The following is a 24,895-nucleotide window of genomic DNA, read 5'->3' as shown; positions in this document are numbered from 1 at the left end:
AACCTGAAGTCCAAGACCACAACTTTGTATTGGTACGCACAAGAGTCAGAACCTGCAGTGAAATGTGCCATTTGCATCAACAACCCAAGGATTGTGTGGAGGGCAGCCTGTACATGCCGCAATGCTTCTGGCGCCAACATAGCATCCCCAGAGCTTACTAACCTAACCATAACCTGTACATGGGAGGGAACCAAAGCACCTAGAGGACATCCAGTCAGTTATGCGGAGAATGTATAAACTCCTTACAGATAGCGGTGGGAATTGAAACAGGAGCATTGGCAGCAGAATCCAATTACTCTAGCTGTCACCCTATCATGCTGCCTACATGGTATTTATTTATTAATATAATTATTGTTAATGCTTTAATAATATTATTAAATGATGTTAAATTAAATGTTATTATTCGCTATTTGTTTATTGTGACATTGATTGGGGGGATGAATCTCCACCATGTTCACTGCTGAAAATTTCCCCATTGTTCGTTTGTAAAGGTGTGCAAAGAAAGGAACATCGATGAAGGGACCAGCGACAGATTCTCCCTCCCACTTACCACTGAACAAGCCAAAATGAATTCCTTTGCTGTACTGGTAGCTGAGAGTGTCACATTTCTGACTCAGTCGTTTGACTGCGATGTTGAAAACGGCAGCCCTGCGGAATTCAGAGGGGAGAGAGTTCAGCTGCAGCTTGTAGGACCACAGAGTCACAGATTTGTATAGCCCAGGAACATCGGTAGATCCATAAGTATTCACAGCAGAGGAGGCTTTCATTCCCTTGTGATGGTATTGTGCATCATATACTCATTCCTCTATCTCAAGTTCTTCTTATCTGAGTGTGAGCTTTTAAAGCTGATCTATCATTCAGGACCTCACTACATGGGGCATATCTTCAAAACCACTATCAGGGAGGAAGTGCGGGAGCCTGAAGACCCATTCTCGATGAATCAGAAACAATGTCTTCCTCTCTGCCATCAGATTTCTGAGCAGTCTATGAACCCTGAACACTATCTCACTATTATGCTCTCTTTTTGCAGTATTTATTTTAAAAAGGTGGCATCTGTGATGAAGGAACTCTGCCCTCTTCTCATTACCATCAGGGAGGAGGCACAGGAGCATGAAGATCCACCCTTAAACGCTTTTTCCCCTCCTCAAGTAATAAATAGTGCAAAATTATAGTGATGCTACATCTGCCCTGCACCACTGCTGCAAAACATCAAATTTCAAGTTACACAAGTGAGTGATAATAAACTAGATTCTAATTCTGATTATTTCTAACACTCTAACACCCTCTCCTGTGAGATGCACACCCATTCATTAGCTGCAAAAAAATTCTCCTCATGGACCTTCTGATGTTTCTACAGTTTTCTTCAGCTGAGGAAAAGTGGTCTTGTCATTCCCCCCAGTATCTTTTTTGATTTTCCCCATTCTGGTAGCCCTCTCACCCCTTCTCATCACCTTACCTGTTCCCCTTACCATTGCATCACCTCCCTCAGATTCCCTTTCTTGCATGGTCCACTGTCCTTCTCCTATCTCATTCCTTCTTCTTCTTCCCTCTACCTCTTCCACCTATTGCTTTCAAGCTTCTTATTACACCCCATCCCCCACCCACCCAGCTTCTCCCTCACCTAGTTTCAGTTATCACCTGTTAGTTTATACTCCTCCCCTTACCCTACCCACCTATTCTGACTTCTGTCCTTTTCCTTTCTAGTTCTGGCAAAGGGTCTAGGCCTGGCTATTTATCTTCAGAGATTCTGAGCTCCCCCAGCATTTTGTATGTGTTGCTCTTGATTTCCAGCATCTGCTGAATCTCTTGAGTCTCCTGCCATCTTGTCATACTGTCTCAGCTGCTCATTTAAATCAACATAGAAATATAGAAGGCAGAAGGAGGAGTAGGTTGTTCCACCATTCAATATCATAAGACACAGGAGCAGAATTAGGCCAATCAGCCCATCAGATTTGTTACACCATTTGATCAACACTGATTCATTTTCCCTCTCAACCCCTTTCTCCTAACTTCTTTGTACCCTTATTAATCAAGAACTTATCAACTTCTGCTTTAAATATGCCAAATGAGTTGGCCTCTGCAGCCATTTCTGGTAAAGAATTACACAGATTAACTACCCTCTGGATAAAGAAATACTTCCTCATCTCTGTTCTAAAGGGATGTCCTTCTATTCTGAGTCTGCACTATCTGGTCCTAACTCTGTCAGTATTGGAAACATCTTCTCCGTGTCCACTCTAGGCCTTTGAATATTCGGTATTTTTCAATGAGATTCTACCTCATTCTTCTAAACTCCAGGGCTATCAAATGCTCCACATATGTTAACTGAGTCATGTGTTCTCAGCCAAGTCCATCATGGGCACTAGTCTCCCCACAACCTTCAAAAGGTGATGCCTCAGAAAAGACAGTGTCTATCAAGAAGGACATTCACAGCCTGGGGCATGCCCTTTTCTCATTATACCCTCAGGGAAGGAGGTACAGAAGCCTGAAGACACAATGCTTTAGGAACAGCTTCTTTCCCTCCCCCATTGTAATTTAAAATGGTCCATGAAACTATGAACACCAAATCATTATTTGGCTCTCTTTTTTGCAATACTTGCTTATATTTTTATATATTCGTATCATAATTCATAATAATTTTTATGCATACAAAGAACTGCTGCTGCAACTAGCAAATTTCACCACATACTGTATGTTAGTGATAATAAACCTGATTTTGATTCTGATCCACATGTCTATCTAAGAATCTCTTAAATGTCCTAATCTATGTTATAAGCTCCTCCAAGAGGATTACATCCTTGTCGTAGGGTTTGCCTCAATGGCCTGGAGAGCTATGTTGGCTGGAGTCACAGCCTTGTGCTTTGGCTCTTGGTTTAGGTCACCCATGCCAAGCAGGTCAAACAGTAGAGACCAGGCTAAGAGTGGTCCACTGGTCCTCCAAGTTTGGGGGTTCAGCTCAGGACTAACAACCCTGACTGGTCAAAAGCCAATTGTTATGGAAACAGCAATGAAGAATCTTTCTGGACAGACAGAGATGGAGGACCTTTGTTGCTGTTCTGAATACCAGTGGGCAGGAAGTAAATATGTTAGAAGCTACAGTTTAAAAACATGATGGCTCACTGGCGTGAGATTGTTCTGTACTCACAGTGAATGTTGCTCTGGCACTAAGGTTCCTGACAGCGATTTCATGTAGGAATATGCAAAGCTGGCCAGATGCAAGTTGGTGTCTCTGATCAATGAGTCAGTCACTGTGGCCACTAAGGCCATGGATGGTTTGGTTTCCATCAACACAATAAAGGCCCTTATTCGCATTTGCGCACGGTTCTTTTTGTTCATAAGTAACTGCATGGCGATGTTTTGCACCTGTGTGAGAGATTATGGTCAGGATCTTGGTTATGTAGATGGTCGCAAGTGGCAAGGCCTATGTTTCTACCATCCCTCTTCAGGAGAGCTTGCACCACTCCTTACTCAGTGGCACAGCAGTGAGCAGCTTCACACATCTCACACAACCACTCATGGTCCCAGGACATACTCTGCACCACCAGGAAAGCTTACCAATGCCTCTACTTTCAGAGGAGGCTGGACAATCACATCTACACTCACACCATTTTACAAATGCATGGGAGAGAGCATCCTGACAAGCTGCATCACTACATGGAACAGAAACTGCTCCACAACAAACAGGAAGGCTCTATAACATGTAGTCAAAACTTCCCAAAGCATCACTGGCACCAGCCTGCCCACCATCACGGACATATATACAGAAAGATGCTGGAGTAGGGCCAGCAATGACATAAACGTACCCACCCACCCTGCACATGGACTGTTTGTCCCACTCCCCTCAGGGAGGAGGATATGTAGCATCCACACCAGGACCACCAGACTGAAAAGCAGTTGCTTTCCCCAAGCAGTGAGGCAGATCAATACATCCACCCCCTAGCTCACACCCCCCAACCACCATCATTTCCTGTCAGTCACCTTATGTAAAGACACTCCTGTGCCTATACAATCAATCCATGTGTATAAACTATCTTAAGTGTTTATCTTTATATTATTGTGTTCTTTTTCATACTGTGTTGTTTTTTTATGCTGATTTGTATCTGGCCTAACAATTATTTCATTTTCCTTTACATTTGTGTACTGGAAATGACATTAAGCAATATTGAATCTTGAATCTTCTATCACACCTCTCATGATCACTGGACCTGCCAGAGGGTTTTAGGGTCAAAGAGCTGTTACACTGGACAACAAAGATTTTGCTTCCATAATACTTTCAGGCATATCTTATAGATCATGAAATTTCTGTCACATGTTTTGAAATTGCCCATATTTGTTATTTCACTTTATAATTCAAGTCAGAGTAGCTATTGCAAGATTAAAGAAGGCATTTTTGTTGGTCCACAAATCAAACAGGTCATCAGTGGTAATTTGAAAAACTTTTTGTGGGATCAGAGAAAATCACATGGAAGGCATTCAAGGATGTTGTTGAAATTTTTCTTGGCAACCAGTGCACCAAACTCCATACTTCAAGCATACAAAGCATGAAATGCAACACCTCATTCATTTCCTGCATTCCCATTTAGACTTCCTCCCTGCAAATCTCGGTGCTGTCAGTGATGAGCACGGTGAAAGGATTCACCAGGGCATTGTGGTCATGGAGAAATGGTATCAGGGCAACTGGAAACCATCAATGCTGGCTCAACATTGTTGGACAGTTAAGTGAGAAGCTTCAGACACTGAGTACAAACAAAAACCACCAACAAAACATTTTTAGCTTAGTTGAACCATTGCGAAGTATCAACACCATTATGTAATTTAGCACATTATATTCAATAGAAGTTAATTTCTTCTTTCTCCTAATGTCTATGTGATACAAATAGTCTGAAATTATTTTTATGTTCAGCTTCAAGCACTCTATCAGAAACAAAAAAACAACATTCTGAGGTAGCAACACTTTCAAAAAGATTAGTTGTCCAGTGTTATTAGTGCACTGTGGAGAATATGGCAGAGAAAGATCCCTTTACCAGTTAGAGTCTTCGCATCTTGCAGCACGGAAGCAGGCTCCTCAACCCAACTGGTCCGTGCTGACCAAGAAACCCAAATAAGCTTGTGCCATTTGCCCATAACTCTTCAAATCTTTTCTAATCATGTACCGTCCAAGTGCTTTTGAAATTTTGTTAATGTGTCTGCCTCAATTTAGGAAAAGGGAAAATACAACGAGATCTAGGTGTCCTTGTTTATCAGTCACTGAAAGTAAGCATGCAGGTACAGTAGGCAGCGAAGAAAGTTAAAGGCATGTTGGCCTTCATAACAAGGGGCATTGAGTATAGTAGCAAAGAGGTCCTCCTGCAGCTGTACAGGGCCCTGGTGAGACCATACCTGGAGTATTGTGTTCAGTTTTGGTCTCCAAATTTGAGGAAGGACATTCTTGCTATTGAGGGAGTGCAGCATAGGTTCACAAGGTTGATTCCTGGGATGGCGGGACTGTCATATGTTGAAAGATTGGAGTGACTGGGCTTGTATATTTTGGAATTTAGAAGGATGAGAGGGGATCTGATTGAAGCATATAAGATTATTAAGGGATTGGACACACTAGAGGCAGGAAACATGTTCCTGATGTTGGGGGAGTCCAGAACCAGAGGCCACAGTTTAAGAATAAGTGATAGGCCATTTTGAATGGAGCTCAGGAAAAACTTTTTCACCCAGAGAGTTGTGGATCTATGGAATGCTCTGCCCCAGAAGGCAGTGGAGGCCAATTCTCTGGATGCTTTCAAGAAAGAGTTAGATAGAGCTCTTAAAGATAGCGGAGTCACGAGATGTGGGGAAAAGGCAGGAACAGGGTACTGATTGTGGATGATCATCCATGATCACATTGAATGGCGTTGCTGGCTCGAAGGGCCAAATGCCCTACTCCTGCACCTATTGTCTATAATCATTTCCTCATGCCATATACAGATCACTCTCTGGGTCAAAAAGTGGCCTGTCAGGTTCCTATTCTCTCCCCTCTGATCTTAAACCTGTGCCCTTTCGTTCTTCACCCGCAAGCCCTGGGGAAAAACTGTGCATTTTCGCAATCTATAATTTTATACGTCTCTCAGTCTCCTAAACTATAATGAAGCAAGTTCCAAACTGCTCAACCTCTCTAAAATTCTGGTAACAGCCCAATCGAATCACGATGAGAGAGGAGGCAACTTAAAGATCTTTCAGTGAGATACTTTATATTTGTCACGTGTTCATCAAAACATACAGTGAAATGCATCATTTGTGTTAACAAACCAATTTTTTCCAGTAGCTCAGTTGTATCAGGACCAAGAGAGGAGGTGACTCACAGGACCGTGAGTGAGATCTGGAAATGAACGCTCATGGGCTTTCGACATTTTCCAGTGGCCCAATCAAATCCTGATTCATTAGCAAGGGCAAATAAAGTAAGGCAGGGGCAAGTGGAGCGGCCATTGTTGGAGTAAGCAGTGTTAGAGTGGAGAGGCTTTGGCTCATCAGACATGGGTGAGGTACATAGCTGGTAAGTTTCCTCTTCTTCATTCTTCGGCTGTAAGTGCATAACTAGTGCAGTGAGAGTGGCTCCAGGGCTGTGTTGTGTTCTTTGTGTGAGAAGTAGGAATTCTGGGAGACCTCCAGCCTCCTGGATAGCCACATCTGTACCAGGTACACCGAGCTGCAGCCCCTCAGAGAATGCATAAAGAACTGGAGCCGCAGCTCAATGATCTTTGGCTCTTACCGGGGCTGAGGAAGTGATAGATAGGAGTTATAGGGAGGTAATAATTTTTAAGTTGCAGGAGGCAAGAAAACGGGTGACTGTCAGGAGAGGGAAGGGAACTGAACAGCCAGTATAGAATACCCCCGTGGCTGTTTCCCTCAATAAGAAGCATAGCGTTTTGGATACCGCTGGGGAGGACGACCTACTGGAGGGAGCTGCAGTGACAGGATCTCTGGCACTGTAGCTCAGAAAGGAATGGGGCGAAGAGGACTGCAGTAGTGATACGAGATTCCTTAGTTAGAGTAGTAAGCACGAGATATTGTGGATGTAGTAGAGAGCAATGCTCGGATGGTATGCTACCTCCCAAATGCCAGGGTCAGGTATGCCTTGGATCAGTCCCACAGGATCCTAAAGGGGGAGGCTGAGCAACCAGAAGTTCTGGTACATATTGGCACCAATGACATAGGGAGTTCGAAAGCAGGACCTCCTCCTGGGAAGTAATCTCTGGATTGCTGCCTGTGCCACACTCCAGTGAGGATAAGTTTAGGATAATTTGGTAGATGAATGCTTGGCTGAGGAATTGGTGCGGGGGGGGGGGGGGCAGGGTTTCAGGTTTCTTGATTATTGACCTGAACAAAAGTGCAGGTTACACCAGTACCTGAAGGAGACCAATACCCTTGCAGGCAGGTTTGCTAGAGGGATTTGTCCGAGAGGGTTTGAAATTTGGCAGTGGGATGGTAAACAGTGATAGGGGTGAGGAGGGGGCAGTTGGTATACAAATAGAGGCAATGTTCAGTGAGACTGTCAGGAAGGCCAGGAGATGTTAGGGCAAAATTGAAATCAGTGGGTGAGTTGCAGCATTGATACGTTCTTGATTAGTTAGGGTGAGAAAGGTTTCAGGGAGATGGCAGGAGAATGGGATTGAGAGGGAAATGGGTCAGGCATGATCAAATGATGGAACAGATTCAATGGACTGAATTCTCCTCCTGTGTCTTTTGGTCATATTGTTAATATACCCAACAATGTGCTGAGGGAACATAGCCAATCTTCTAATCTCAGGACAGGCTATTTTCTCCGGCCTCCAACCTCCAGACGATTTGTGGACTTGTAGACATTGGGCCTTCGACATCCCCAGTAGATTCGCAGACATTGGGCCTATGATATTCCCAGTAGTTTTGTAGACATTGGGCCTTTGACAACCTCAGTAGATTCGTAGACATTAGGCCTTCGACATCCCCAGTAGATTCATAGACATTGGGGCTTCGACATCCCCAGAAGATTTGTAGACATTGGGCCTTCGACATCCCCAGTAGATTCGCAGACATTGGGCCTTCGACATCCCCAGTAGATTCGCAGACATTGGGCCTATGATATTCCCAGTAGTTTTGTAGACATTGGGCCTTTGACAACCTCAGTAGATTCGTAGACATTAGGCCTTCGACATCCCCAGTAGATTCATAGACATTGGGGCTTCACTATCCCCAGCAGACTCACAGAGATTTTCAGTCTGGGGCTCCAGCCGTCAGGCCTCAATTTTTGGACTTCTGACCAACTGCTGGCCTTTGATCTGAACTTCCGATCAATCGCATATTGACTGCTAACATTGAAAGGGTGGCAGGAAATATCACCCCACCACCACTACCATCACTCACCCCTCAACCACAGTGCTATCCTCAACATCCAGTCTTCCAACCCATCTCTCTCACCTTGTGTCGCTCCTTCTTGCCGATATTACGTAAGGCCATCACAGCCTCCATCTGGACTCTGTTTGAGACGCTGTTGGCAGAACTGCTGAATCCTGGCAGGAGCTTCTGGATGCGCTTCAGGCTGGCTGGCTGGCCTGCATTGCCAATTGCTTTGAGACCCAGGATTATTTCTTCTTCATGACCCCTGTTGCCAGCTTCGACCACAAAGTCGTGGATTGGCTGCAGAGAAAAGAAGACACGGTAGTATAGTGGTTAGCATAGCACTATTACAGCGCTAGTGACCTGGGGTCAAATCCTACCACAGCAAATCATGAACACGGGGGATTCTGCAGATGTTGGAATTCCAGACTAACACACACAAAATGCAGCATCTATGCAAAAGAATTAGAAAGTCCTGATGAGGGGGTCTTGGCCCGAAACGTCAATTCTTTATTGTTTTCCAGAGATGCTACCTGATCCAGCATTTTGTGTGTGTTAGTCTGTCAGCAGTTTGTACGTTCTCCCCATAACCGCATGGGTCTCCTCTGGGTGGTCTGGTTTCCTCCCACATTCCAAAGCTGTATGGGTTAGCAGGTCATTGGTCACATGGGACGAATTGGGCAGTCTGAGCTCATTGGGCACAAAAGAGCCTGTTAACAGGCTGCACCTCTCAATAAAATAAAAAAAAGACGAGAATTCAATAACAAAGAACATCGACAGAGACCACAAAGAAAAGAAAACCTGCAGACGCTGGAAATCCGAGCAACACACACAAAATACAAGAGAAGATGTCCTGCTGAGGAGTTCCGACCTGAAACGTTGACTGTACTTTTTTCCATAGATGCTGCCTGGCCTGAGTTCCTCCAGCATTTTGTCTGTGTGTTGCTTGACAGAGACCAGTACAGCACAGGAACAGGCCCTAGGAGCCACAATGTTGTGCTGACCAGATGTACAACTAACCTAATCTCTACTGCCTACATATTGTGCATATCCTTCCAATTCCTGCACGTTCATGTCCCCATCCAAGAATGCCTCTTTCATGTTTGTCTTCACACATTTCAGGCACCCAGCACACTCTGTGTTAAAAAAAACTGTCCCACACAAACGTTCTTTGAACTTAACCCCTCTCACCTTAAATGTATTAAACAAAAAAATTAACAGCTGGGGCTGGTCGACTGCCCTACCATCCATACTTGCATCCTTCTACAGATGTACAGTAGAGAGCACCGTAACAAGCTGCAACACTCCATGATGTAGAAATGACAGCAGATAGAAAGGCTCTACAACAGGTAGTCAAAACCCCCCAAGTCACTGGTAGCAGCCTACCCACCATTGAGGGCACATACACAGAAAGTTGCCGGTAACACCAGGAGGATTGACCAGGAGGATTATTTGTCCCACTCCCATCAGGGAGGAGGCTATGTAGCATCCACACCAGGGTCACCAGATACAAAAACAGTTACTTTCCCCAAGCAGTCGAGCTGATCCACACCTCCAGTCACTAACCCACCCCTCCACAAACCCCCCACCACTTTATCATTTCCTGTCAATCACCTTATCTACAGACACTCTTATGCCTAGTGCCACTTTATGAATATTCAGTCAGTCTATGTATATAAGCTATCTTATGCATTTATTCTTATTTATTATTGTGGTATTTATCTTCTGTGTTTTTTGTGCTGATCTGGAGTAACAATTATTTCGTCCTTCTTTACATTTGTGTACTGGAAATGACATTAAGAATTTTGAATCTTGAATCAGGGGCAAGCGAAATGCTTGGTATATAACTCCACTTCGTAGATGTAACAGAGAATTCCCTTCGGTCTATGAGATCTGGACGAGTATTTCTACAAGGGCCATTATAGAAACCATCCCCATTTCTCCACACTCTCATGCAATCAGCCAGACCAGGTTCCTGATACTCAACATACCTTGATAGCTTGGTCAGGACAAACCTGGACTCTCGAGCAGTATTTCTGCACCAAAGATCCATATGAGAGCAAGGTGATTTTGCGAAGGAAGGGGTCCTTGTTCATGTAAGGGCTGGACAGAAGTTCCTTAAAAAAATAGAGATGTTCACTAACATGAGAGAGTCTACAGTAGCTGGCAACCCAAAGTTCAAAGTAACTTTATTATCAAACTTTATTATGGTTGTCACCATATACAACCCTGGCATTTGTTTTCTTGCAGGCATACTCAGTAAATCCAGGAACTGTAATTGAGTCAACGAAACAGGACGGGCAAACACCCAATTTGCAAAACACAACTAACTGTGTAAATACATAAGAAAAAAGAAGGAATAAAAATGAATAAATAAGCAAAAAATATCGAGAACATGAGATGAAGTGTCCTTGAATATGAGTCCATAGGTCGTGGGAACAGTTCAACGATGGGGCAAGTGAAGTTGAGTGAAGTTACCACTAGTTCAAGGGCCTGATGGCTGAAGGGTAATAACTATTCCTGAACCTGGTGATGTGAATCCTAAGGCTCCTGTACTTTCTTCCTGATGGCAGCAGCAAGAAGAGAATACGACCTGAGTGGTGGAGGTCCCTGATGATGGATGCTACTTTTCTGCGACAATGGTCCATGTAGAAGCCCTCATTGGTGGGGAAGGCTTTACTTGTGATGGACTGGGCTATATTCGTTACTTTTTGTGCATCTTCCGTTCAAGGGCATTGGTGTTTCTATCCCAGGCTGTGATGCAGCCATCAATACACTCCCCCCACACATCTATAGGTTTGTCAAAGTTTTAGGTGTCATGCGAATCTTTGCAATTCTCTAAAGAAGTAAAGGCATTGCCATGCTTTCTTCATTATTGCACTTGAGAGCCGGGCCCAGGACAGGCCCTCTGAAATGACAAAACTTGCTGACACTTTCCACTTCTGATCCCGTGATAAGGACTGGATAATGATTTCCTCCTCCTGAGATCATTAATCAGCTCCTTGGTCTTGCTGACATTGCGTCCAGAGCAACACACACAAAATGCTGGAGGAACTCAGCAGGTCAGGCAACATCTATGGAAATACACGGTTGATGTTTTTGACCTCTTCTTCCCCTTTTCTTTCCACTCTAGATGAATGTTCTGGGCTCGAAATGTTGAATGTTTATTCACTTCCAAAGTTGCTGACTGACCTGCTGAGCTCCTCCACCATTTTGCATGTGTTACACAGAGATGTCCACTGTCACTTTAGTGGATTTCTTACCTTGAAGACTACAGAATCCTCAGATTAATCGAGGATAGAAAATCATCATCAAATATCTCCACCATCTAGGCCTTATGATCTTCTCACAGCTGCCACTGGGCAGGAAGTACAGATGCCTGAAGGCCCACACCTCTAGGTTGAAGAATAGTAACTTCCCTTTGACCATTCAAATCCAGTACCAACCTGCACAACCCTAATCTTGATGCAAGTATAGCAACCCTGTCACCACATTGTGTAACAATGAATTTGTTTCTTTTCCCTTTGTGTTCTTTCTGCAATTTTGAATAAGGTATGTTTTTCTTGTGAATGTTGTGGATCAGATGTTATGAACCTATGATGCTGCTGAGGCCTGTCCTGGAGTTGGATTACTTTTATCCTTGTTTGTCAATGATTTAAATAATGGAATTGATGGCTTTGTGGCAAAGTTTGCGGATGATACGAAGATAGGTGGAGGGGTAGGTAGTGCTGAGGAAGCAATGTGATTACAGCAGGACTTAGATAAATTGGAAGAATGTGCAAAAAGTGGCAGATGGAAGTATATTGTTGGGCAATGTATGATAAAGCATTTTGATAAAAAGAATAATAGTGCAGACTATTATCTAAGTGGGGAGAAAGTTCAAACATCAGATTTGAACAAGGGACTTAGGAGTCCTTGTGCAAGACTCTTAGAAGATTAATTTACGTTTTGATTCTGTGGTAAAGAAGGCAAATGCAATGTTGGGATTTATTTCAAGCATAATAGAATATTAAAAATAAGGGGATAATCTGAAACTTTTGAAGACACAGGTCAGGCCCCACTTGGGTATTTTCAACAATTTTGGGCCCCATATCTCAGAAAAGATGTGCTGTCATTGAAGACAGTCCAGTGGAGGATCATGAGGATGATTCCAGGAATGAAGGGGTTAACATATGAGGAGCGTTTGGCAGCTTTGGGCCTGTACTCACTAGAATTTAGAAGAATGTGGTGGGATCCCACAGAAACATACCAAATGCTGAAAGGACTAGATAGGGTGGATGTGGAAAAGGTGTTTCCTATGGAGCGGTTATCCAGAACTAGAGGGCACAGCCTCAAAATTGAGAGGTGACCTTTTAGAACAGAGGTAAGGAGGAATTTTTTTTAGCTGGGGAGTAGTGAATCTGTGAAATGCTCTGCCACAGACTGTGGGTATATTTAAAGTGGAAGTTGATAATTTTCTGATTGGTGAGAAGGCGGGTGCATGGGGATCAGCCATGATGAAATGGCAGAGCAGACTTGATGGGCTGAATGGCCTAATTCTGCTCCCATATCTTATGGACTGTTGCTGTACGTGGGTGGGTGGGAGGTATGAAAGGGGCTTGTTTTGCTGTTATTTAGTAAATTGCTGTGTTCTGTTTTGTTCTGTTGAAGACACCATTTTCTTCCTGCTTCAACGGGTTTACACACATCTCAGTGAGCCAGGCAGCACTATGAGAATCATGTTCCTTGACTTCTCCGGTGCTTTTAACACCATATGACCTGCTTTACTAGGGAGTAAGCTCACAGAGATGCAGGTGGATGCTCCACTGCTGTCCTGGATAACAGGCTACCTGTCCAGATGGTCACAATGTGTGAGATTGTAGAGATGTGGATCAGATACTGTGGTTAGCAGCGCAGGGGCACCTCAGCAGACTACAACGTAGAATAGAATTCTGGCCCCCACTGAGTTGTAGATCATCTGCAGCTTAGTATTGCAGATATTGAATAACCAGAACCTCCTCAGGAAGTCCAGTCAGCTCTGTCCCTTCCTGTATAGAGCCCCTGTATTTTTAGTCCATTCCAGTTTATTGTCCAGGTGAGTTTCCAGGTACTCGTAGTCCTGGATGACTTCCACACCCGTTCTCTTGATGGAGACGGGAATACAGGGTGTTTTCACCTTCCTGAAGTCCACCACCAGCTCCCTTGTCTTAGTGATGTTGAGCTGCAGGTGATCCAGCCCACATCACTCAACAAAATTGTCCACCACTTTTCTGTACTCAGCCTGTTGACCCTTCACCATCTACACCCCAGACTTCACACACAGTTCAGAGTCCTGCCACCTACAGGTGGTTTGACAATGCAGAAAAGCATGGTCAAGAGGTTCAGTTGTTGTTCAGACTAAACATCTGGAAGAAATATGATCTAAGTGAGTTTGACCATGGAATGATTGCTGGTGCCAGATGGGGTGGCTTGAGTATCTCAGAAACTGCTGATCTGCTGGGATTTTCATGCACAGCAGTCTTTGGAGTTTACAGAAAATGTTGCGAAAAACAAAAAAAAAGTTCTGTAAATGGCAGTTCCAGTTGACTGCTTACAGGAAAGGCAACAGTAGTTCAAATGATCATGTGTTACAATAGTGGTGTGCAGAAGAACATCTCTGAATGCACAACACGTCAAACCTTGAAGTGGATGAGATACAGGGGAAGACTACAAACATACTCTCAGAGGCCACTTTATTAGGTATAAGAGATACCGAATAAAGTATCCACTGAGTACATATTGTATGTTCAATTATTGTAATCTCTTGCCCCTCTGGTTTAACAAGCTTCTATCTACCTTCTTCCATTTCCCTTTGAGGAAGAGAGTTCTGATGATTCACGACCCTCTGAGTGACAGGGTCATTTATCTTAAATGGAGAATTCTATGTTAACTCAGCACATAAATCAAAATATTACCATCAATAAGTTAAGAAAATATAATTTAAGAATTTGCCTGTGCTGCACACTACAAGCATTTTGAATTATACTTTATTAAGTTATTTGTGGTAATATTGTGTTTTATGTGCTGTGTGTAGTATATGTTGTGTGGGTGCACCGTGATTTGATTCTGCATAGTTATTGCTTTATCTTTTTCTGCCTCAATACATTGTTTAATTATTTGATCTGTATGAACCGTGTGTAAGACAAGCTGTTCACTGTACTTCAGTCCATGTGACAATGATGAGCCAATTACCCAATGAACAGTGGAGGGCAAGTTTAGTGTGAATGGTGCGGTTAACTCAGACTTGTCTTCTTAGTATGTTAAGAGGAACTCTTGATTTCACAATTTTTCTCATTATGATTTTGCACCTTACTGTCTATTTTTATTGGACTTTCTCTCTGACTGTAACAATTTATTCTGCGTTCTGTTATTGTTTTACCTTGTACTACCTCAATGCAACGTGTAATCTATTGATCTGTATGAACTGAAAGTGAGGCAGATTTTTCACTCTACCTTGGTAAATATGACAATAATAAGCCGATCTACCAATGAATGACAGTGCTGGTGCAGAGCTAGTGGGGGTAGTATAGTGTAAACAGTGGGTTGTTAATTCAGATTCGGGTCCCGGAGGGGGTCCTGGTCTTCTAAGAGCAGAGGAGTGAATATTTACCGTAGCATTGTCCACACCGTGACAGTCAGGTTTGATGGAGTGCAGGACGAAGAACAGTGCCTGGGCCGCCTCGACCTGCGAAAGTTTGTCCTGTTCAATTTTGTTTCGGATGAATCGAATAGCATCTTGAGTTGCAGTGATGGAGATGCTGTCCAGAATCCACTGTCTACATACACAGGAAAACAGATTTGAGACAGAGTATATCCGCTCATTCATTCATTGGCCTCTTTATTAGGTACACCTGAACCCCTGCCTGTTAATGCAAGTATCTAATCAGCCAATCATCTGGCAACAGCTCAAAGCATAAAAGCATGCAGACGTGGTCAAGAAGTTCAGTTGTTGTTCAGACCGAACAGGGAAGAAACGTGATCTAAGTGACTTTGACTGTGGAATGTTTGTTGGTGTCCACCAGGGTGATCTGAGTATCTCAGAAACTGTTGATTTCCTGGGGTTTTCACACACAACAGTCTCCAGAGTTTACAGAGGATGGCATGAGAAACAAAAAAAAATTCAGCGAGTGGCAGTTCTGTTGGAGAAAATGTCTTGTTAATGAAAGAGGTCAGAGGAGAATGGCTAGACTGGTTCAAGCTGGCAGGAAGGTGACAGTAACTCAAATACTAAGTGTTATGACTGTGGTGTGCAAAAGAGCATCTTTGAAAGTACGACACGTCAAACCTGTAGCTTCTTGCATTGCGATGGTGCCGCTATCCAACATCCACCTCCTACATACACAATACTATAAGCAGCAGAAGACTAAGAGCTATATGTAGAGGCCACAACATCATTGACCAAAGGGCCTGCACTGTGCTGTAATGTTAGATGTTCCATATTATCTGCTGCTGAAGTTATTTTATTACACCAGTGCATGGATTAGTTGTGTATTTGACAATAACTTTATTTATTTATTAAGCTTGTCTTTGAAGTAACTGGGGATGGAGTGAGAGTGTCTATGGTGGCATGAACAGAAAACATATTAATGGCATGAAACAGAGAGGTTGCTCTTTGGTCTGGAGGGAAAGGTACAGTGGAGTTCACTCAGGATTGATGCTGGGACAGTGCTTTTCTCTCTGTATGTTAATGATGTGTTTTATTGAGCACCATTTTCAAATTTAAAGATGACAGGAAGTGCAAAAATGTACTGAACCGTGAGTGGAATATTTGATAATTTTATTTATTTCTCTATTTATTTATCTATCTATCTACTGTATTTATTTAGAGATACAGCATGGAAAAGACCCTTCTGGCCCAATGATCTGCTTCACCCAACATCTCACCTTTTTAACACTGACCTAATTACAGGACAGTTTTCAATGACCAATTTACCTACTAACAGGTATGAATTTGGACTGTGGGAGGAAACCAGAGCACCCAGTGTCACTGGGAGGGCACACAGACAACGGTGGGAATTGAACCTGGTTTCCTGATGCTGTAGTAGCGTTACACTGGAATTGAATTCCGAACTCCAAAATGCCCCGAGTTGTAACAGTATTGTGCTACTGTGATGACCTAATAGTAAAAGACTTCAGGAGATACAGGCGTGTTACTGGAATGAGCAGGTAACTGGCAAGGGAAACTTAATGATGTGGAAGTGAAATGTTCCAGTTTGATATTGGAACATCGAACTGTACAGGCTCTTCGGCCCATGATGTTCTGCCGACCCTTTAACCTACTGTAACATCACCTAACCCTTCCTTCCTACTTAGCTCACCATTTTTCCTTTCATTCATGTACCTATCTTAGAGTTTCTTAAGTGCCCTGAATGTATCTGTCTCGACCACCAGGCCTGGCAGGGAGCTCCACGCACCCACATTAGGACGGTGAAGAAGCAAGATAAACTCGGGAGCTCTGTTCAGATCTGGAGGGAGATATGCTCAGTATGTTAGAAGTACAGGGCATGTTGAGAAAGCAATTTAAAAAGCTGAGGGAATCCTGAGATTTATAAATAGAGGCAGAGAGTACAGCACAGGGAGGTCATGATGAAATACTGAGTCATAGCATGGAACTGGTGCATCCACACAATGGACCCGTCCCAAATCTCAAGCATCCATGCACTCTATTCCCGTTATATTTTCCCATATTCCCATCAACTGCCCTGGCATTTTAAGACTCACCCACACAGAATGGATTTTTATCATATTGTTTATTTAGAGACACAATGCGGAACAAGCCCATCCACACCCGCAACTCACCTATTTAACACTAGCCTTAACACCGGGCAATTTACAATGAGCAATTAATCTACTGACCAGTATGGCTTTGAACTGTGGGAGGAAACCAGATTACCAGGAGGAAACTCACACACACACACACACACACTGGAAGAATGTACAATCTTTCTTACAGAGGATGCTGGAATTGAACTCCGTACTCCGACACCTCCAGCTGTAATAGCATCGCGCTAACCGCTACGATTCCATGGTGCCTCATAGTTTACCGAGTCACCCCATACACTGCATGTCATTTAATTTACTCGGCCGGTTAACCCACCAACTTTCATGGCTTTGGGATGTAGGAGGAAACTGGAACACCTGCGAGAAGCCTGTAGAGTTATAGAGAGAGAGCATGCAGATTCTGAGAGAGTATGTCCTCTTGGTGTCCTGGCTTCCATGTACAAATAAATCATATTATGTGTGACCCCATCACATTACAGTGCACAGCTCCAGTACCCCGAGGAAACCTAAGTAAGGATGTTTAATTGGTCTTTGATGTCACAAGTGACAGCAGATGTTGAACCTGGAGCAAAACACATTCTGTTGGAGGAACTTTGAGAGGGACAGTATTTGTGGAGGGGAAAGAATAGTCAACACTTTTGTTCGACACCCCACTTACTGAGTTCCTCCAGCAGATGGCTTGTTGCCTTTACCTCTGCCGCACCAATTTTTACCCATTCTCCCTGCTTCATCGTCCATTTTCACCTGCTACTCTGTTTGTTTGCATTCTTTTCCCACAGGTTTTGGAGGTTAGCCAGGTTTGCTGAGCGCAGCAGCTGAGACAGATGCAGGAACATCTGGGGAGCATCAGGATGAGCTTTGACCTGGTTCTTTTGCACCAACTCTTCCAGCATCTTGGTAACCTGTCAAACAAACCGAGGGAGCATACATTCAGGACCGTGGATGTGAGGGGAGCACCTCCAGCTCCATCTCCGTTAAAATGTTTGGAGCCACTAATTCTATTGTATTCTTTGTTTTATTGTGAATGCCGTACAAAAATGAATCTCAAGGTAGTATATCATCAGGAAATGTAGAGGAGGCTTGACTAAAGTGCAGAGCAGCAGAGATCACTTAGAAGTAAGTGAAAAATGACAAGCCATGGGAGGGGGGGGGGGTATAAGACAAAAGAGAATGGATACCTAAAATGACAAGGTAACTGAAGGCTTGGAGCAATTGGTTGAGAGTAGCTAGTCCATATGAGTGAACCAGAACTGTGGATAAGAGCTGGGTAAAATGGGCTGTAGGAAATGAGTTAGAAATGAGTAGCAGGTGACTCCTATTAGCTGGGTGGAGACTGGGAGGTGCCTGCACATGCTGGCCTGACATTATATAGTGATATATATGTACTTCGATAATAGATTTACTTTGGATTGATGGAGAAGAGAAAATCTGTCGTCTTTTCTCAGACAGTGTAAGCACCTCAGAACGCACTGGAGATGGGATGTTATGTTGAAGTTGTATAAGACATTGGTGAGGCCTAACTGGGAGTACTGCGTGCAGTTCTGGTCACCAGGAAATATATCAACAAGACTGAAAGAGTGCAGAGAAAATTTACAAGGATGTTGCCCGGACTTGAGGACCTGAGTAATGGGGACGGGAGGAATAGGTTAGGACTTTATTCTCTGGAATATAGGAGAATTATGAGAGATTTGAGAGATATATACAATTTTGAGGGGTATAGATAGGGTAAAAACGAGTTGGCTTTTGTCCACTGAGATAGGGTGAGACTAGATCTAGATGTGATAGGTTAAGGGTGAAAGGAGAAAATTTTAAGGGGAATGAGGGGGAAACTTCTTCATACAGAGGCTGGAGAGAATGTGGAACCAGCTGCCAGCAGAAGTGATGGATATTGGTCCAATGCAACATTTAAGAGAACTTTAGATAAATACATGGATGAGGGAAGTATGAAGAACTGTGGCTCATGTGCAGGTTGATGGGACTAGACTGAATATTTTGGCACAGACTAAATGGGCTAAAGGGCCTGTTCTGTGCGGTAGCACTATATGACCCCAGAACACACATCAAAAGTAACAGACAGCCATGAATTCTAAACTTCATCAAAAGCTGAGGCCCCATCCACAGAAGCCAAAATACTAGGACTTACTGTATGCACATATCAAAATGCATGGATGGCTATCTACCTCACTGAACCTGTTCCTTTGTTTAATAAGGTCATTACTGACCTGAAAAGAATATGATGAGCAGTTTTAAGAGAGGATATGCCGGCACTGGATGAGGAAGTTCATGACAATGCTACTGGGAATGAAAGGGTTAAAGTATGAAGGCTGTTTGATGGCTCTGGGCCTGTACTCGCTGGAGTTTACAAGAATGAGAGGGGATCTCTTTGAAACCTATCAAATACTGAAAGGCCGAGATAAGGTGGATGTGGCGAGGCTGTTTCCTCCAGTGAGGAAGTCTTGGACCGCAGGGCACAGTCTCAGAATAGAAGGATATCCCTTTAGACTAGAGATGAGGAGAATGGTGAATTCATTGCCACAGATGCTGTGAAGACCAGGCCATGATATATTTGAAGTGGAGGTTGATAGCTTTTGATTAGTAAGGGGATCAAAGATTACAGGGAGAAGGTAGGAGAATGGAGTTGAGAGGGATAACATAGAGAGTGGTGGGTGCATGGGATGTGCTGCCAGATGGCGGTGGTAGATATATTAGAGGCATTCAAGAAGCTCTTAGATACCACATGAGTGAGAGCAAAATTCAGGGCTATGTGGGAGGGGAAGGTTGAGATGGATTTTAGAGTGGTTAAGGGGTCAGCACGTCATCAAGGCTGTAGTGTTCTGTTCTAGAGCCTTTTGAGACAACTGACGTGAGCCTGGCAAGCAAGCGGGCCTTGAGAGGACGGGGGAGGGAAAAGCCTGTGATGTGTTGGATGTCTACGAGCCTTGCTGCTGAAGTCATGGCTGCTGTTGATGGAGACCAGAATGTCCAAGAGGCTTGAACTACAAAGGTCTTGTGCTGGAGGAACTCCCAGATACTGACTTAGGCAAAATCATGGAGAAGGTGAATGTAGAAATTTTCAAAGGTATAACTAGGACATAGTTGCACGTACCTTGGAGTCACTATATGAGGGCTTGACCAACTGCATTGGCATTTGCATCAGCTCATTGGAAAACTGGAACTTCAGACCTCCTCTCTTTTCCATCGAGTTAATGGGCATGGGTAATGACTCATTTTTCAATTCCAACAAGGAGAGGTGTTGCCTGTTTTCAAAATCAAAGACAAGCTCCTTAATGAGAGTGGGAAACAGAGTCATACAATCATAGAGTAACATAGCATTTTAAAAGGCCCTTCAGCACATCTGGTCCATGCCAACCATCGTTCCCACAGAGCTAATCCCACTTACCTCTATATGGCCCATGTCATTCTTCCGATCCAAGATGTCTATCTAATCTAGATCCAATTGCCTGCATTTGGCAAATACTATATTGCTCTAAGCCTTTCCTTCTCCATGGTGCACTTCAGTTCTTTTAATAACTTGTCACATTACTTGCTCACTTATGGTCTTTGGTAATATTCAGTTTGGCAAAGGTACAGCATGCAAAGGACTGAAGGACATTTTCAGGTATACTATAACTAGGATTTTAAAACTGCTTCTTGTAGCAATGTAACCATGCCATGATAGCCTCAAACCCATCTGTGAAAGGGGAAAGGTTGCGCATTCTGCTAGCAATCTCATCACGCAAAAACTCAGTGCTACAGAAATAGAAGCTCCGAAGATCTTATTCCTGGGAGAGAAAGGATCTTCACCCAATGACTGATCCAAGACAGAGGACTCTGCTAAGTTGCTGCTGGCAACCTACTGTATGCTCCAGTAGAGGAGACAGTAGGTAAATTATATCACTGGAAAATCTTTCTCTCATCCACTCTTTCTGCTTTACAAGAAATGCCAGCATTTATTTCTTACTTTTCATTATACTCATGATAATATTGTGAGCAATTGTGGGCCTTTTGTATAAGGAAGATGTGCTAACCCCGGAGGCCCACAGGAGGTTCACACAAATCATCCAGGGAATTAAAGTCTTATGAGGAGAACTTGGTGGCTCTAGGTCTGTAGTAAATGGAGTTCAGAGGGATGAGAGGGGGATTTCATTTAAATCTACCAGATGCTGAAAGGCTTGGATAAAGTGGAGTGGAGAGGATGTTTTCATTAGTAGGAAAGTCTAGGATCTGAAGGCACAGCCTCAGAATAGAAGCATGTCCCTTTAGAAGTGAGATGAAGAGGAAAGTCTACAGTCAAAGGGTGGTGATCTGTGGAATTTAGTTATTTACAATCATAAGTGTTTGAAAGGTTTGTTCAGCTCCTCCTATACATAGCTTTCAGTGACTATCAATGGCTTAGCATCCATCTTCATCCACGTGAAAATATTGAGTCTCTTAATGTCTGTATATAAATCCTTAAACATATTTATAGATTGTTCGAACGGTCTCATTAAACATACTCATGATGCATTCACTCTAAATATTGTACACTATTGGTCCAGATTCCAGCATCCACCATCTTTTGTGTCTCCAAAGGGAAGGGATAGATTAACTTTTTGTTTTAGTTTAAAAAGTCAACACAGCATTGTGGGCTGAAGAGTATTACTGTGCTATATTGTTCTATGTAGAAACATAGAAAACCTACAGCACAATACAGGTCCTTCGGCCCACAAAGTTGCGCCCAACATGTCCCTACCTTATGTTCAAAAATGCAGGATGGACGGAGAGAGAGATTTCAATAAAGGAGATTTCACCTTTTTTCACTCATATTTATAAGAATGGGGAGTATTACATTGAAACCTATTGAATATTGAAAGGCTTTAGGTAGAGTTAATGTGGAGAGGATGCTTTGTATAGTGGGGGAGTCCAGGACCAGAGGGCACAGACTTATAATAGAGGGACGTCCACTTGGAATGGAGATGAGGAAGAATTTCTTTAGCCAGAGAGTGGTGAATCTGTGGAACTCATTGCCACAGGTGACTGAGGAGGCCAAGTCACTGGGTGCATTTAAGTTGGAGGTTGATAGGTTGAAAAGGTTTGGGGGAGAATGCAGGGGAATGGGGTTTGGAGTGAAATGGATCAGCCATGATAAATGGTGGAGCAGACTCAATGGGCCAAATGGCCCAATTCGACTTCTATGTCTTATGGTCTGGTGATAACAAGATTTAGACTTCATACCCCAAAATAATAAATTCTCATTTTTACGTTCACCTTGAGTCAGTGCTTGCTGCACCATCGAGCTCATTAAATGGTGTGAACTGGTGGGATTCTTTGCTGACAACTTCAGCAACCTCTGCTTCCTGCTCTGCAATTGTCAAGATGTAGGTGTACGTGGAAACACTTCGGAGATTCTTGCCTTTCTGCGTAAGAAGAGACGAGTGTTATTCAGCTTCACTTAGATCACTGAAAGTGCAAATCATGGTAATATGATGTTCTACAGCACTGGCAGTCTGGGTTCAATTCCCACCATTGTCTGTAAGGAATTTGTACATTTTCCCCCTGACCCCGTAGGTTTCCTCTGTGTGCTCCAGTTTCCTCCCACTTACAGATTAGCAAGTTGTGAGCATGCCATGATGGCGCTGGAAACGTGGCAACACTTCTCTGCACATATTCAGATTATGTTAGTCACTGATGGAAACGGTGCATTTCACAGTTCGTTTCGATATTCTGATGTACAAATGACAAACAAAGCTAAAATTTTCATCTCTGCCCCTTCAATGACTGTTTTATTGTTGTCTGGTGACTTGAATCTGAATGGGACCCGAGATGACTTCAATTGAAGTGAATGGAAGTTGAACTTGGCAGAATTTTCAGCTAACTGTGGTGAAGGGAAATACTACCGCATGGTTTCTCTCCTGACATGAGGAACTTCAGCACATTCTTTAGAGTTAATGGGGGAATTTTTTTTTATAAAGAGAGGGGTGGGTGCATGGAATGGAAGCAGATTTGATACAAATTTTTAAGGGGCACATGAACAGGCAGCAGATTGTGGGATATATATCATGTGCAGGCAAATGGGATCAGTTTGGAAAGGTATCGTGGTTGGCACAAATACAAAGAGCTTTGGGAGACCTCATGCAGGATTCCCTAAAGGTTAACTTGCAGGCTAAGTGGGTAGTAAGGAAGGCAAATGCAATGTTAAGCATCCATTTTGAGAGGTCTAGAGTATAAAAGCAAGGATGTAAAAGCAAGGCCTTTATAAGGCCTTGGTCAGACTGCACTTTGAAGTATTGTGAGCAATTTTGGGCCAATTAACTAAGAAAGCATGTGCTGACATTGGAACATGTCTGGAGGATGATCCCGACGATGAAAGGCCCAACATACAGTATGAAGAATGTTTGATGGTTCTAGGCAATGTTCTATTTTTTTTTACAGCTGCACAGACCAACCATTGCTCTGAGTAGGAAATGCTTACAGGAAATGGCCTAATTCTGCTCCCATGTCTTATAGTATTCTGGTCCAAAAGGCCTTTTCCTGTGCTGTAATGTTCTGTGTTCCATGTTCACTGCTGTCTTCTTGCTGCACACGTCCAGATGTTATGAACACTACAAGGTGGTTTGCAAAAGGACTTGAGCTCATTAAGAGCCAGCTTACAAGGCAGTTTAACCTACTTTGATTTCTCCTTTTCCTCCCTGTCCCTCTCTACAGCTCCTACCCTGCTGTATTAAATAATTCACTAGTATGGTGAGATGGACTCTTGACCTCACAATCTACCTCGTTATGACCTGGTACCTTATTGTCTGCCTGCACTTTCTCTGTAGCTGTAGCACTTTAGTTTTACTGTGTTCTTGTTCAATGCATTATGTAATAGTTTGATGAACAATATGCAAGGTAAGATCTTAACTATCTTTGTGCATGTTGCAATAATAAACTGACTTCAATTCCAATTTCAATTTAATATCCCTTTGTATTTTTTCAGGTTTGAAGTAAATTGGTTGCATTTTATTGGCCTTGATCTGGGTTTTCCTATCATGACCTGTTATTTTCCTTCATTTCACCTGTATTTCAATCTAGTCATCCTTTAATTATGGGGAAGGCAACCTGTCTTTACTGAGCAAGGATGTTTCTGGGAGTTGAGGACCTGAGTTATAGGGAAAAGTTGAAGATGTTAGGACTTTATTCCCTGAGTGTAGAAAATTGAGGGGAAATTTGTTGGAGATATACAAAATTATGAGGGGTGTAGATAGAGTAAATGCAAGCAGGCTATTTCCATTGAGGTTGAATAAGACTAGAACTAGAGGTCATGGTTTAAGGGTGAAAGGTGAAATATTGAAGGGGAACCTTAGGGAAATTTTCTTCACTCAGAGGTTGGTGCGAGTGTGAAAGGAGCAGCTTGTGGAAATGGTGGATGTGGGTTTGATTGCAACATTTAAGAGAAGTTTGGATAAGTACATGGATGGGAGTGCTATGGTCAAGGTGTTGGTTGATAGGACTAGGTAGATTAATAGTCAGAATAGACTAGCTGGGCTGAAGGGCTTGTTTCCGTGCTTTAGTGCTCTATGACTCTATAATTCTTGTAGTGTAGTCCTTCCAGTCTGCAAATTGGCTATCGACCACCATGCCCCACGAAAGTGCTTCTTATTCAACGTGGCTGCAGACTAACTTGCATATGCACATCCCACATGCCTTCTGGAAACCCACTGCAAAACTATCCACAATCAATCTTATCAATCTGTCCATCACCATATTAACTCTTGGCTAAACAGACTTCCTAGGGAAATCT

General features: G+C 43.2%; 1 protein-coding gene across 1 annotated transcript in view; it reads right to left on the bottom strand.

Annotated features, from left to right (window-relative positions):
• The window catches only part of LOC132402339 (vitellogenin-like), a 145,016-nt gene that overhangs the window by 107,541 nt on the left and 12,580 nt on the right, over positions 1–24,895 (bottom strand). The window contains exons 5-12 of the mRNA XM_059985217.1: positions 22,384–22,532; positions 20,243–20,393; positions 17,881–18,038; positions 14,966–15,131; positions 10,329–10,454; positions 8,419–8,637; positions 3,143–3,360; positions 551–648 (exon numbers count right to left, since the gene is read on the bottom strand). Of these exons, the coding sequence (XP_059841200.1) occupies positions 551–648; positions 3,143–3,360; positions 8,419–8,637; positions 10,329–10,454; positions 14,966–15,131; positions 17,881–18,038; positions 20,243–20,393; positions 22,384–22,532 (1,285 nt within the window). The remainder of the gene's footprint in view (positions 1–550; positions 649–3,142; positions 3,361–8,418; positions 8,638–10,328; positions 10,455–14,965; positions 15,132–17,880; positions 18,039–20,242; positions 20,394–22,383; positions 22,533–24,895) is intronic.

This window comes from Hypanus sabinus, chromosome 11 (genome assembly GCF_030144855.1).
Source record: "Hypanus sabinus isolate sHypSab1 chromosome 11, sHypSab1.hap1, whole genome shotgun sequence".
Classification (NCBI taxonomy): domain Eukaryota; kingdom Metazoa; phylum Chordata; class Chondrichthyes; order Myliobatiformes; family Dasyatidae; genus Hypanus; species Hypanus sabinus.
Note: the sequence above shows the minus strand (reverse complement) of the source record. Positions and strands in the feature narration are given on the sequence as shown.